This window comes from Podarcis vaucheri, assembly GCF_965113315.1.
Source record: "Podarcis vaucheri genome assembly, chromosome: 5".
Lineage (NCBI taxonomy): Eukaryota > Metazoa > Chordata > Lepidosauria > Squamata > Lacertidae > Podarcis > Podarcis vaucheri.
Window position 1 is genome coordinate 4,132,190 of NC_138763.1, and position 15,148 is coordinate 4,147,337.

A 15,148-nucleotide genomic window follows, 5' to 3' on the forward strand; every position below is an offset into this window, starting at 1 on the left:
GCTAGGTTGGCTAGTACCGAGCAACGGGAGCTCACCCCGTTGCAGGGATTCGAACCGCCAACCTTCTGACTGGCAAGTCCAAGGCTCTGTGGTTTAACCCACAGAGCCATCCGCATCCCATCTCCTAACAACAAAGGGACACGGCAAAGGGATGGTATCTGCAATATACAAAATACTACTACAAAAACCCACAAACCCCCTACACGTAATAAAAAAAATATATGGGAGGATGACATAGGCTATGAGATTAACCCCACCCAATGGACTGGAATGTGGTCTAAACCTCCCTTTAAATCCATATCAGCGAAAAGGAAAGAACTCGCTCTGAAACTCACAGGTGGTACCTAACACCACGGAAACTAACGCTAATACACCCAGGAGCCTCACCAAAATGCTGGAGAGGGTGCACCTCCACAGGCACATACCTCCACATGTGGTGGGAATGTCCCAAAATCCAACTCTTCTGGGCAGCAATCATACAAAACATATGCAAAATAACTAAGCAACTATTAGAAGTCACCCCAGAACTGGCCCTACTAAACATCTTCCAAGACAATAATGCGCACAAAGAGCTCATAACCCACCTACTCTCAGCAGCCAGAAGCATCATAGCCAAACACTGGAGAGACCTGTTAGGAGTAAGCATGGACCAATGGTACCCAATAGTATGGGAAACAGCCTTACTAGAAAAACTAACCAACAAACTGAAACTGACATGGGGACAAATAGAAGAACACACCTTCACCCGGGTGTAGCTCCCCTTTATCACATTCACAGCCCAACAAGACAACGATACAAATCCACTAACAGCACACAAATCAATCTGGCTAACCTGATTCAAACACACACACACACACACACACACACACACACACACACCACTCACACATGAAATCAAATTTCACTACAGCCAATCAAAGACAACCAACCAGACCCTAGACCAGTGCCAAGCTCTCTCACCACTAAAGCAATACAGTGGTACCTCGCAAGACGAATGCCTCGCAAGACAAAAAACCCGCTAGACGAAAGGGTTTTTTGTTTTTTGAGCTGCTTCGCAAGACGATTTTCCCTATGGGCTTGCTTCGCAAGACGGAAACGTCTTGCAAGTTTGTTTCCTTTTTCTTAACACCATTAATACAGTTGCGACTTGACTTCGAGAAGCAACTCATAGAACGCGGTGTGGTAGCCTTTTTTGAGGTTTTTAAAGACTTTGGTGATTTTTGAAGCTTTTCCAAAGCTTTCCTGACACCGTGCTTCGCAAGACGAAAAAAATCGCAAGACGACAAAACTCGCGGAACAAATTAATTTCTTCTTGCGAGGCACCACTGTACAAGCGAATAGTAAAGAGAACCCACACAAGTGACACTGACACAAAACCCCACAAATACACTAAGTAGAATAGAAGCATTGGCCCCCGACCCCACCCCACCCACCATTCCCCCTTCCACCTCTTTCCCCCTTTTCTTCCTAATGTAACACCAATGTCTCACAACAAATGAAACTGATCTGTAGAAAACGGAACATGAAAAAAGAGACATTGCACATACTTTTGTAAACCAAGAAATCTTTAATAAAAATATATTTTTAAAAAGGGGGGAAAGAAAGCAGCAAGGCTCTCGGCTAGGATGTCAGCAACTGGTGTCCAAGCCCTCATTCCATTAGCGCAACGATTTAGGTTTGTCAATGGCGGAGCTAGCCGCTCGGGCACCCGGAGTGGAGATCCGCCCATGGGGGCAGGCTGATCCACCATTGGGGGCAATCCACGAGGTGGCATGATCCGGTGGGGGGCCAAGCGCAGCCCGATCCTCCCGGCGGGGCGCTGATTGCGGTGTGGTTGTGCAATCCTCCCGGCAGGGTGTTTTTATATATATATATTTGTGGTGAACTGCCCCAAGATTTATGGAAGTAGGGCTGTATATTAGTAATTTTATTATTATTATTGTTGTTGTTGTTGTTGTTGTTATTAATTTATTCTTCAATATTCTGCCTGAGTTTTCAGCAGCTGCAGTGGCAGAAGCTGTTACTCCCACCCTCACTTCTTTTACAGATGTGTTGGATCACTCTGAGAAGAGCTGACAAGTTTCTGAAATCCTTCATCCAGTTGTCCATCCGGGAAAACGAAACCTGGAACTTCTGCAAAACTCTTGTGAGCGCCTCTTGTTTATGTTGTTTTTCAGGGAGTGGGCAGCCAGAGAGCGATGGGGAAGAAATTGGGTTTTGATGTTACTGTTGTTGTTACATTGTGTATTTTGTGTTTTTACACTGCAAACCACCCTGTGATCCTTGGTTGGCATATAAATTTAATGAATAAATAAAAATAAAAAGGCACATATTGGTGGAAATAGCCTGCACTGTACAGCAGAAAAGTGCTTTGGGGGAAAATGTTTGCATACAAATATATGCCTATTTGGACTTGGGCTGGGTGTTCATCAGTATGCAGATGATACCCAGCTCTACCTCTCTTTTAAATCGGAACCAATGAAGGCAGTGAAGGTCCTATATGAGTGCCTGGAGGCGGTTGGAGGATGGATGGCAGCAAACAGATTGAGGTTGAATCCTGACAAGACAGAAGTAATAATAATAATAATAATAATAAATTTTATTTATATCCCGCCCTCCCCAGCCAAAGCCGGGCTCAGGGCGGCTAACAACAATCAAATAATCAGTCAAATAATCACACAATCTAAAATATTTCATTATAAAATTAATTAAATCAAATTGATGGCAACCAATTATGCAGAATTATGTGCAGGTTGCCAGAGGAGGGAGTCAGGCTGCGCCCTGACCAAAGGCCTGGCGGAACAACTCTGTCTTGCAGGCCCTGCGGAAAGATGTCAGGTCCCGCAGGGCCCTAGTCTCTTTTGACAGAGCATTCCACCAGTTTGGAGCTGCAGCCGAGAAGGCCCTGGCTCTAGTTGAGGCCAGCCTAACCTCTCTGAGGCCTGGGACCTTGAGGATGTTATTATTTGCAGACCGTAGGTTTCTCTGTGGGGCATACCAGGAGAGGCGGTCCCGTAGGTACGAGGGTCCTAGGCCGTATAGGGCTTTAAAGGTTAAAACCAGCACCTTAAACCTGTTTTGGGGGGTCAGGGGTTGGGCGGAGGTGGGGTACTCCCTGGTCCTGAATTGGGCAACTGTGCCCCTGAAGGACCAGGTGCACAGCCTGGGAGTCATTCTGGACTCACAGCTGTCCATGGAGGCACAGGTCAATTCTGTGTCCAGGGCAGCTGTTTACCAGCTCCATCTGGTACGCAGGATGAGACCCTCCCTGCCCGCAGACTGTCTCGCCAGAGTGGTGCATGCTCTGGTTATCTCCCGCTTGGACTACTGCAATGTGCTCTACGTGGGGCTACCTTTGAAGGTGACCCGGAAACTGCAACTAATCCAGAATGCGGCAGCTAGACTGGGGACTGGGAGTGGCCGCCGAGACCATATAACACTGGCCCTAAAATTTAAAATGTTGGTGCTGACCTTTAAAGCCCTAAACGGCCTCGGCCCAGTATACCTGAAGGAGCGTCTCCACCCCATCACTCAGCCTGGACACTGAGATCCAGCTCCGAGGGCCTTCTGGCGGTTCCCTCACTGCAAGAAGTGAGGTTACAGGGAACCAGGCAGAGGGCCTTCTCGTTAGTGGCCCCTGCCCTGTGGAACACCCTCCCATCAGATGTCAAGGAAATAAACAACTACCTGACTTTCAGAGGACATTTGAAGGCAGCCCTGTTTAGGGAAGTTTTTAAAGTTTGATGTTTTATCATGTTTTTAATATTCTGTTGGGAGCTGCCCAGAGTGACAGGGGAAAGCCAGCCAGATGGGCGGGGTATAAATAATAAGTTGTTGTTGTTATTAGGAGAAATTCGCACAGCAATACTGCTGAATTTTCATGAAGACTTATTAAAATAATAATAACAAGCAAACAAACAATAAAAAACAGCTAGTAATAGTAATTGCAAACTGATGTGGCAGTGTAGAAAAGTGAACTTAAGGGGGGGGGGAGGACTGAGAGATTGCGAGGAACCAGAACAGGCAAGTCCAGCTTTGCCTCCTCCTGTATTCCCTTTTCTCTCCAGAAGACTATTCACACAGTGCATAGTTAAACTATGGAACTCCCTCCCACAGGAGTTAGTAGCGGTCACTGACCTGAGTGTCTTCAAAGAGGATTAGAAGAATTCATGGAGGAGAGGGCTGTTGATGGCAACTAACCTTGATGGCTGTGCTCTGCCTCCGCGGTTGGAGACAGCCACGCTGCTGAAACCCAGTTGCTGGGAACCACAGGAGGGGAGCGTTGGTCTTGTGTTCAAATCCTGCTTGTGGGTTTCCTAGAAGAGTCATCTGGTCGGCTCCTGGGAGAACACGATGCCGGACTAGATGGACTGCTGGCCTGGTCCAGTACGTTCTACTGATGTTCTTGTGCAAGACTGGTAGGCTTGGGTTGACCCTGCCCAGGCTCCATCCTTGCTCATGAGGAATGGCATGGATTGGAAGGAAGGGAGAATTTCCTCACACAGCTCCCTTCTCTTTTGGACCTGCCTCCCAGGTGAAGCGCTACAGAGAACAAGGGGAAGCCATCCTTCTGGATCAGGCCTTTGCTTACCTGGAAAACCCCCGAACCACTTTGAGAGATGGAGCCATCAGGCTGTTAGGCAAGTTATGTTTGTTATGAAATTATTGGGCGGTCATTCATTAGTAATGCACATGGTGCTTCAGACAATGTCTCTGGGAAACAACAGCAGCAGAGGACAGTTCCCTGCCCTTAAAAACTTCCAGATCACCTGCTTATTAAGTGTGGCGCTGCCCAGGGAATTTTTAGAAACCCCAAAATACTGTGTTTTTTTAAAAAATGGATAATGTGATTTGTGAGATTGCACCCATCACATCATAAAGCAGGTGAAGTCACACCAAAGTTGGTCTGCCATCTTTTATTCAAAATGGCGCCTGGGATCCCAGTGTCCACAAAAACTGCCGCACCCACCTCAAGAGCTCTCACAGCGAGTTTGGCGGCAATATCTTGAGAGCTGGCTATACTTATGCCAAACAAGGAGGTACAGTCAAGGCAAAGTCATATTTGGGGCCGCCATCTTGATTCAAAATGGTGCCTAGAACCTAAACGCCTCACCTCAGGAACACTCTTGTCAGGTTTGGTATCCCAAGAGGTGTCAGAATGCCTAGAAAACAGGCAACGTACAAACCATTTTCCAAAACATATAGTAGATTCATCCTGATATATTTGCAGGATGGTTGGCTATTTAATAAGTGCTTGTTCTGATTTGTTTGTGAGGTGGTTAGATGACATTGGGTCAACGCAGCTGATCTCCCACACTTTCCAGTTCACTTTTCCTTACTGCAGAAAGTCCAATATTTTGGGGAGGAGGGTTTGTTGCACAAATACTGTAGCTGCACAACCTGAATTTACCAAGCACCAGAGGATGAAGGGACAGAAAATTCAGTCTCACATTCTTAGCCTTAGGTTTTAGCTGGAGATGAATGATGGAATTGTAGTGTTGGGAGAAGCCAAGGGGTCATTTGGTTCAATCACCTGGCAATGCAGGAATCAGAAGGGCAGGATGAAGTGAAAGAACAAGTTTTCCACAGTCATGTACAGCTTTCATTTGCCCTGTCAGTGGCTATCCTAAACGAGTCCATGCTGAGCCAAGCCATTAATTTTTCACTTGCCTCTAGAGCGAGTTAGGGGCAGAATGTGCCAGGGAATGGGAAAAAGCTCTAACCATGCTGCCATTTCCAAAATGGTGTGGCTAAGCATTGTGACTTCTCCTAACTGAACCCGCTACCTTTGGCCTGCGGAGACATGTGCTCTGCCATTGGGCTACTGCAATTCCCTTGGTGGTGCTGGAATAGGGAGCCAGGAGTCGGCTCCCCTAAACTGCGTTCACCCTGTAAAAAGGTAAAGGTAAAAGGACCCCTGACCATTACGTCCAGTCGTTACCGACTCTGGGGTTGTGGCGCTCATCTTGCTTTATTGGCCGATGGAGCTGGCGTACAGCTTCTGGGTCGTGTGGCCAGCATGACTAAGCCACTTCTGGTGAGCCAGAGCAGCGCATGGAAATGCCATTTACCTTCCCGCCGGAGCAGTACCTATTTATCTACTTGCACTTTGACGTGTTTTTGAACTGCTAGGTTGGCAGGAGCAGGGACCGAGCAACGGGAGCTCACCCTGTTGTGAGGATTCGAACCGCTGACCTCCTGATCAGCAAGCCCTAGGCTCTGTGGTTTAACCCACAGCGCCACCCGTGCCCCTGTGTTCACCCTGTAGCCCCTGGCAAAACCTGTTGCTGGCATCTCTCCCTGCTTCAACATTTGTTCAACATTTGTTTGTCATTCGGGGAGTGGCAGCCCTTTCTGACCAAGCACACGGCGGGCATTTCTATCCCTAGAAATCATCGCTCAGGAGTCAAAGCACCAAGGAACAGTAAATGCCGTTGCAACCGGTGAGTAGGAATGATGTTTGGATGCTCCTGCCCTGCCCAGTTCTGGCTCTGCCGCCTCCTTTTCTGACTCTACTTTCTTCTTTTTTGCATTGGATTTATACTCCACCTTTTTTTCTCGAAGGAGCTCAAGGGGGCGTTTGTGGTGGTCCCCCTCCTCAATTAATCACGACAACAGCCCTGTAAAGTACAGTCGGTTAGGCTGAGAGTGGGTGGCTGGCCCAAGGTCTCTTGAGCAGAAGACGGGGGGGGCAATGACATGTACATCATGTGCACAGGATGGTGCAAGGAGCCGGGGGGGGAGGCCAAATGCCGCAACTGTACGGATTGTTCTCAGCATTGAGGGGACCTGGCTCCCTGTTATGTACTGAGTTGGTATATTTCACTCCCCCCAAAAATTGTATTGGGGGCCCCAAAGGAACCTGGCCTCCTTAGAGTTGGTATCTATCCTTTGTATGCATGGTCTTTGAAATATACTCAGAGTCGCAAAGTGATTCCATGCTCTTTATTCAGCTCATAGTGGTGAGGAGGAATGAATGAAAGTCCTCTCACAGTATCTGCTTTATATACATTATTTACACAATGGGCTGCACATGATTGGCTAATTCTGGAATTCTACTGTAAGCCCATCAGGTTGCGGATTCACTTCTATCTGGAGCAGGATTGGGTGGTTCCTGCCAACCAATCATACTGCTGCCTTGTTCTAGGACCAATCAGACTGCTGCATTCTGAATCCTATTGTTCTAGGACCAATCAGACTGCTGCAGTTTGGATCCTATTCAACTCAGTACATAACAGTCTTCATTGCAGGAAGTTTCCTTATCCACCTTTTCACAACTAGGTCCCAGGATGGGTTACAGCAATGTAACCAAGTAGTTATAAATAAAAGGAAAAGTTTTTCAGTTATAAAACTGTGCATATTTCTTTAGTGCCCTGATGGAATTATTTTATTGTGCATCTTGATTATGAGTGCATGTGCATATCTATACAGTGGTACCTCTGGATGCAAACGGCATCCGTTCTGGAGCCCCGTTCGCATCCTGAAGCGAACGCAACCCACGTCCGCGCATCTGCGCATGCGTGGGTCGCGATTTACTGCTTCCACACATGTGCGTGAAATCATTTTGAGCATCTGCGCATCCTCAAGTGGCGAAACCCGGAAGTAATGCGCTCTGTTACTTCTGGGTCGCCGCGGATCGCAACCCAAAAAGGCTTAACCTGAAGGGACTTCAACCTGAAGTATGACTGTATCTAGATAGATATATCATGCCTTAACTCTTGTAAACTGTTTAGAAGCCACCTTGGCAACCAAGATGTGTGTAAATCAGCAAATAATGCTAATAATTCTTAAAATATATTTAAAAAAGAAAAAAAAGGAAGCAGTGAAAGCGTCTCTCTGTGGCTGTTCTCTGTGTTTTCCTTTCCCTCCTCACTTAGTCCTGGATCTTGTGAAAGTGGAACATAAATCATCCCACCTCGAAATGGCGGTATCCCACATAGCGGAGGCCTTGGGGCAAGAGGAGCGCCCTTCAGAAAACTTCCTGGGAAGATGCGTCAGGAGACTCAGAAGCATCTGGAAGAGATAGAAGCTTTTCCTCTGGAAAGGGGTGGGGGGAAAGGTAAATTTGGACTAACTGTTGCTGGCAGCCATCTTTTTTAAAATAAAAACCAAAAAATAATATTTTTTATTGGTTTTTAGACAAATGCAATAACAATAACCATTAAACACCCAGCAAGTGTTTGTTCTAGCCATTGACTTTAGACACAAGCTCACACATTCAGTGGTAAAACCTATTACTTAAAGTAACCTCCCCACAGAGAAGGCTGAGCAGCTGTTATAGAAAGGTCTTGTTATTCCTTTATTTCCTTGATTTTGATCCCGCCCTTCTTCCCAAAGGAGCTCAGGAGGGCAAACGGAACAATTTAACAAACAAATATTTTAAAAACAGCCTGGCAGACAGCAAGTGATGAATTCCTGAATGAGCTACGCAGCAGCGCCTAGTCTGGCATCTGCTCATGTTGGTTTTTTCAGCCTCTCCTTCCGCAGACCTTTGGGGGGGAAAGGAGCTTTGTAGACTCCAGTGTAGTGGTTCTCCCCTTCAACCATGCCTTCAGTGTGGGTTAGGCTGGTTTTGCAGACAGTCCCTCTCGAGGGCTGAACCCCATCAGGACTCGCCACCGTACAGTTTTGACCACCACCTTTCAACCCAAGCATCCCCTCTCCCCTACAATCCCGGCTTCCCAGCAATCGACTGAAATCGCAGGGGAGCTCAAGGTCTGGAGGGGAAGGGACCAAACTGTCAAGTGCCAGCTCGACATACGAAGAAATCAGTCTCACACCAAGATAGGTTGAAGAAATATGGCTGCTCTGGCCGCCTTAGAGCTACTGCAGCACAGCCTTTATTGTGTGAAGTCAGAAAGATACAAAATACAAGCAAAGCAATTTGTTCTCTCTCAGCAGATAAGGGCCATCGCACTAGACCACGCGAGCATCAGGCCATGCTAGTTGACCAATCATTTGGGACAGCACGAGCTATTCACGCGCTGTTCATGCTCCAAGCAATGTCTCGTGCTGCAAAATCACTCTGCAATAATAAGAACTCTGCTCATGCTCTTATGTACAAGCAATCATTTTCCCACATGCCCTCTTTTCTTGTTTATATTATAAGAGGAAAAGAGGGACCATTAATCAGAATCGCATTCCCATTACCTAAGCATTTATATTTTGCAACATAATTTCCCCTTGTAATCTCTGTGGTGGGCCGTGGTCGAAACCACCATGCAATACACTGGGAAATCAAAGAAAACAACCATAATAAAACCAACAATACATGCAATTACAATCAATAATATTTTTCTTAACCATACTCCATTAGGTAACCAAGAAAATAACCAATCCCATGGATCAAAACCTTCGGGTGGATTCAAAGGATTATGGGTTATCATTTGTTCCATATAATCAATAATAGCAGAAATATTGGTTGATTGATCAGTTATATACATACAACAATGAGAATGAATTAAGGCATAAATTCCACCTTTAGAGGCAAAGATTACATTTAAAGCATAAAAAGTGTATAAAACAACTTCTCTTATTTCTGACATTTCTGTGTTAATCATTTTTAAAGCCAAGATAGTAGAATTAAACAAGGCTTCAATCCAGTTTGCCAGTTTATGCAAATCACGGTAATTCCTCCCTACACCTAAAGAGGGAAAAAGGGATCTAGAGATGGCTGTTCCTGTATAATGAGAAATAGGTGATTATACTTCCCTTCTGTTACGCAAACGAACCTCTGGGAGCTTATCTATTTTGTATATCAGGGGTATCAGTATTCCTAGAGTGTAGGTTCCAGAAAAGGCAAAGGTTATTTCTTTGTAGGCCTTTGTGCCACAGAGTAACCATAAATCAGATTGAAGCAAACATGTAGATTTACTGCTCTTTCTCATCCAGTCGAACCAAACATAAAAATCTATACACGCAGCCTGTTGTTCATAAGTCATGTAGGTTGTGACATTATTAACTAAAACTTTTGGCCTATCACTCATAGTTGTAACATTAAGAAAACAAGAAGATCCATTAACATACTCATATGTCCAATTACAATACGGATAATGACCTAAAAATTTATTTGCTATTATGATTAAAACGAAAACAATAAGGCACTATTTCAAGAAGCGATAAAAACACAGGGAATAAACTTATGCGATTATCCTTCATATTATTGCTAATCTTATATGAAGCATTTACTGGAATGCTAGAATACCACCACCAAGAAAAAGGTTCAAAGCTTTGAGAAGCTTTTTAAAATCATTTTTTCTCAGCAGCTAAAAGGCACTAGCCAAGCATATTCCGCTTGCTGTAACTAAAAAGATTGCAACAAGGTCGAGAACAGAGCCCATTGTCTTCGCAGGCCTTGCTAAAGAACCATATTGCAACTTGCTTTCTGTCCGGGAACCATGCCAAAGCACAAAAATGAAACAACTGGAACACACTAAAACCCCTCACCCCTCCCCTGCCAAGAGTCCACAATAGTTCCAAGACAGCCCTCTGTACATGCTCAGGGGAACACATCATAAGGCAGGACTCTTGAGGGAGGAGGGGAAAAAAATATCTGGGGGGTAAAATCCAAGTGATGCCAATAAGGATGAGAATGGTAAATTTTTCCAATGGCTGTTTCCGAGCAACCTGCGTGATATTTCGTGGTTTGATTATTGGCATGTAAAAACCACACTCCAGAAGAAGCCCAATGTCTCAAGCTTGAGAAATGGGCAACGAAAAAGATTTCGCCAGAACTTTAGCATTTTGATGAAATACAGAATGACTTTCAAATGGGTCTGAAAACAATGAAAAAATACCATTCTTCAAAGCATGGTCTGCCCGGGCATTACCTTCTGCCAAATACCCAGGGTGGCCAGTGTGAGATCTGAGATGGGCTACAGAAAACTGACAAGTTCTAGCTTGTACCAAGTTCTGCAAAGTGGAAAACAATGTAAACAAATTTTGATCAATAGCAGGAGTGATATAAGACAATGGTAAGACATTCAAAAGATTATATACATACTGAGAATCCACAATGAGATTGTAAGAGATTTTAGCAAACTGCTGAAATGCCAAAATTACAGCTGCCAATTCAGCACGTTGTGTTGAGGACTGCTCAGTAGTATACAAACTTTTCCATTCCCCCTCCTCTTCCCACACCACCACCCCTCTGGATTTGGTACCATCAGTGAACACAGTAAGGGCGGAGGGTAAGGGTAGGAGGGACAAAGCAGTTCGCAAGACATAACGTAGCCCTGTAAGAAAAGACAAACAAGGGTCTCTAGGAGGATTGTGAATGATATTTCCCAAGAAATCAGCAAAAGCTATTTGAGTAGAAACGGCTGTCATCATCAGATGCTGAAATTCTTCCTGGGAGAAGGGCAGGTACACTGACTGTAAGTCCATTCCAGAGAGGGCAAGGGCTCGATGTCGGCCCTTAGCAACAAGGTCCATGACGCTGTTGGGTGTAGCATACACGTTCCGCGGAGGAGTATGAGGCAGGTGAAGCCACTCCACAATAGACACAGTCCCAGGCTTCTGGCCTGTGGTGTACAATATAGCTGTTGGAAGGAGCGGGGTGGCAAATACTGCAAGTGACAATTGTGCCATGGAAAGAGAAGGAATCCTTTCCACCATACATCTGCGGAGATGGTTGTTCACAGTGGTTAGAGCCTCTTCCATTGCAGAGGTGACTGTGATCTTGTCCGCTGGATCCTTATGTCCTTTAAGGGCAGAAAATAGTGGAGACAAAGTGGAGGTGGGCAGGTCCAAATAACTCTTTATCCGATTCAGCTGTCCAAGAATTTGTTGTAAATCCACCAATCTAAGATAACCAGGAAACTGTAGTTGAGGCGTAACTGGAATGGGTGCAGATGCTGTCAGCTTGTGTCCCAGGTACGTAATGGGTAAAGTCCGCTGGATTTTTTCCTTAGCCACTGTCAGTCCAACAGGTTGTAGCCTTTGCAGGATTTTGGGACACGGTGGAGGACCAGGCCGTGGCTAAAAGATGAGCTTTGTGCGTCTCAGTGACCACTGACTGGCAGGCTTTAAGCATATCAGCAATGGCTATATTTGCTGTTGTCATCAAAGGGCGCAGCACTTGCTTACAGTCCTCATTTGCATTATCAAACGCAAGCTGGCGAACAATCGCTTCTTGTGCTGCCAGGTCCTGAACTTGCCGCTTGAAGGTATTGTACAAGCGATCAACAAATTGTCCATAGGGCTCTGCAGGGCCCTGTCTGACGCTTCCCAATAGGCCATCGCGCTCATTCTTGTCATCAGGGACAGAGGCCAAAGCCTCTCCAGCGGAGGCTGTAGTGGCCTCCCAATACTGAGGGTCGAGAGTGTAGGGTGATTGCAAACCATTTTCCCTGACAGAAGAACACAGTTCCTTTATGAATCTCAAATCAAACTGTTCATGTCTGGCTGGTCCTCCCCCCGGGGGTGCAGGAGCAATCACAGGAAAGAGATTTGGAGTATCAGAATCAAAAGGCAGCAACGGAGCGGCGGCACGGAGAGATTTTTGAAGAGGAATGGTAGGAGCGGTGCCAGATGCCTTGGGTGGAGGAGGTGGAAGAGCGGGGGGTGCTGAATGCAAAGATTCTTGGAGAGGAGTAGTAACAGGAGGCGCAGGAAGCGAAGAATGCAGGGGAGGGAGGACAGGAGCCTTTGGTGGTGCATATACAGCAGAGGGCGGCAATGCTGGATATATCAAGGGAAAGTCGGCAGGCAAAGGAACAGATGCGGCAGCCAAAAGGAGATTGGCTGGAGTCAAACTTTGCTGTTGAGACTGAAGGTCAGCATCTGAGACGAGAAGGCTGTTGCTGGCCAAAAGAGATTTAAGGTCTTCAGAAAACTTTTTCTGTGGTGCTGATAGAGACGTCCCCATGATTGCAAGAGTAGCAAAAAGAGCAGGGAGCACTTACCGGAGGGATCCACAAAGGATGAGTAGGCGCCTTTAACCCTTTCCGGGCGTAGTAAGTGCTGATAAGTCCATAACGTAGTCAAGAATCACACACATGCGGTCCGAAAGAGACTGCCCCACAATGGCAGAAGGAAAGGGAGCACTCACCGGGATCCGAAGAGGATGAAAGACGTGTGGTGAGCGCTGAACAATGAGAAGCAACGTGAAGTCCGAAGGTAGTCACACGGGGCACCAAATGTCGAGTGCCAGCTCGACATCTGAAGAAATCAGTCTCACATCAAGATAGGTTGAAGAAATATGGCTGCTCTGGCCGCCTTAGAGCTACTGCAGCACAGCCTTTATTGTGTGAAGTCAGAAAGATACAAAATACAAGCAAAGCAATTTGTTCTCTCTCAGCAGATAAGGGCCATCGCACTAGACCACGCGAGCATCAGGCCATGCTAGTTGACCAATCATTTGGGACAACACGAGCTATTCACGCGCTGTTCATGCTCCAAGCAATGTCTCGTGCTGCAAAATCACTCTGCAATAATAAGAACTCTGCTCATGCTCTTATGTACAAGCAATCCTTTTCCCACACCAAACGTCCCACGGAGTGGTCCACATACAATGTCCTTTTCTCCTGTAAACTCAGGTACCTGTGTCTTCTACTCCTGCTCGCCTGCCCCACCAGACCTTGTTCAGCCATGACTGTCTCCATCTCAACCTTGACTCACCCAAGCTATCTTCCATCCCAGGCCTGCTCCGCCAGAAACCAGCTCCATCTCAATCCAGTAGCCACCACCACAGGTTTGTTGCTGTTGGTTTGCCAGGACCGACTCCCTTTTTCCCACTCCCTGGGCTTTGACCAGGCCAGTTGTTCTTTGATGCCTGCCTTGGCGCTTGGGTTTGAATCATGCGTTTGATCCTGCCTACGGCGTCCGGATCCACTTCCACCCCAAATTTCTGCTGGGTGTTTTAATCTCTGCCTTCTTTGGGTTCCTCTCCCCAACAACACCTCATAAAACTCCCTGACTTTGCTCTACTTACAGAACAGGTTTCTCTTCAGCTAGCCCAGGCGAGAAATCTGCCATTGTTCTCTCTAAGAACTTTGCTCAAAAAGCATTTGTGTTTTTTGTCCTCTGTGGCGTCTCAATTCCAATGAAATTTCTGGGATATGCTTATTGTGAAGACAAAGCTTTTCATCCTCAAATCCCTCCATTATTTTATGTATTCATGTGTGTATTGCAGTATTGATGTCCGGCCTTTTAGTACCAAGGCACGTTCAAGGTGGCCTACAAAATAAATGATGTGAAATTAAGCCGAAGTGTAGTCTCTGGTTTTATGTGCTGGCACGTCCCAGCATGTGACCTTCGTTGCTCCATCTTCACCACCCAGTGGTCTCCTGCAACCTCAGAAGACTCTGCCCTCCTTCTCTCGCCACAAGGCCTTTGGCACAACTCCTGTAGCAAAGCTTAATGATGTGTAGCTGAAATGGTTATGCGTTCTTCCCATTTACTAGGGATGGTGGAGGAATTCGCTTTGGGTTTTAACATGAACCACATATTCACCCTCCACAGAATTGTGTGATGTAATTCTCTAACCAAATATTTTGGAGGGAGGAATGTATATTACGGGAAAGTGCCCCCCCATGCATCTATTAATGAACATCACATAAAAAATGTGTCACACAGGGAGAAAATGCTTGCAAAAATGTGTATATTAGGCAATACAGTGGTACCTCGGGATGCGAATGGGATCCGTTCCGGAGCCCCGTTCGCATCCTGAATGCAACGTAGGCCGTGATAGCGTGTCTGCGCGTGCAGTGTTTTGCCGCTTCCGTGCATGCGCGTGACATCATTTTGAGCATCTATGCATGCGCGAGCAGCGAAACCTGGAAGTAACGCGCTCCGTTACTTCCGGGTTGCCGCAGAGCGCAATTCGAACGCGCTCAACCCGAAGCACATTCAACCCAAGGTATGACTGTATTGCATTAGAAATATTAGGGGAAATTCACACTAAGATGTGGACTGGAGGTTTTTAAGCAGAGTCATGGATGCATTAGTTAAGATTCCTGCATTGCAGGGGGTCCCTTCCCGCTCTACGATTCTATGATTCTACAAAGATGCTGGTGAATTTTCATGAGGACTTTCCCCCTTTTTCAAATAAAATCACAAACTGGCCTGGAAAGGTGGAGTTAAGAATCTAAGACTGGAAAGAACGAGAAACCAAAATTGGCCGCTCTGTCCAATTGCCCCCTATCCT

The 15,148-nt window shown here is 46.2% G+C and overlaps 1 protein-coding gene across 2 annotated transcripts; it reads left to right on the top strand.

The window, feature by feature from the left end:
- Window positions 1-2,000: 2,000 nt before the first annotated feature.
- LOC309533519 (uncharacterized protein) lies at window positions 2,001-14,204 on the top strand. 2 transcript variants are annotated; one of them, XR_014220273.1, is made up of 6 exons: window positions 2,001-2,146; window positions 4,535-4,640; window positions 6,390-6,443; window positions 7,878-8,059; window positions 13,539-13,693; window positions 13,936-14,204. XR_014220273.1 is itself a non-coding variant. In XM_082224942.1 (5 exons), exons 1-4 carry the CDS (start codon window positions 2,048-2,050, stop codon window positions 8,024-8,026), a joined length of 408 nt encoding a protein of 135 aa, XP_082081068.1. In that variant the 5' UTR covers window positions 2,001-2,047; the 3' UTR covers window positions 8,027-8,059; window positions 13,539-14,204. The 2 variants fall into 2 exon arrangements, 1 of the variants encoding a protein (XP_082081068.1); XM_082224942.1 differs by having other exon boundaries at window positions 13,539-14,204.
- The last annotated feature ends 944 nt before the right edge of the window (window positions 14,205-15,148 follow it).

Bases quoted from the DNA above. Each gene is read 5' to 3' on its own strand.
- LOC309533519 (XM_082224942.1), top strand. From the start codon at position 2,048: ATGTGTTGGATCACTCTGAGAAGAGCTGACAAGTTTCTGAAATCCTTC. The intron at 2,147-4,534 runs GTGAGCGCCTCT...CCTGCCTCCCAG, and splicing joins GGAACTTCTGCAAAACTCTT to GTGAAGCGCTACAGAGAACA. The intron at 6,444-7,877 runs GTGAGTAGGAAT...CTCCTCACTTAG, and splicing joins AGTAAATGCCGTTGCAACCG to TCCTGGATCTTGTGAAAGTG.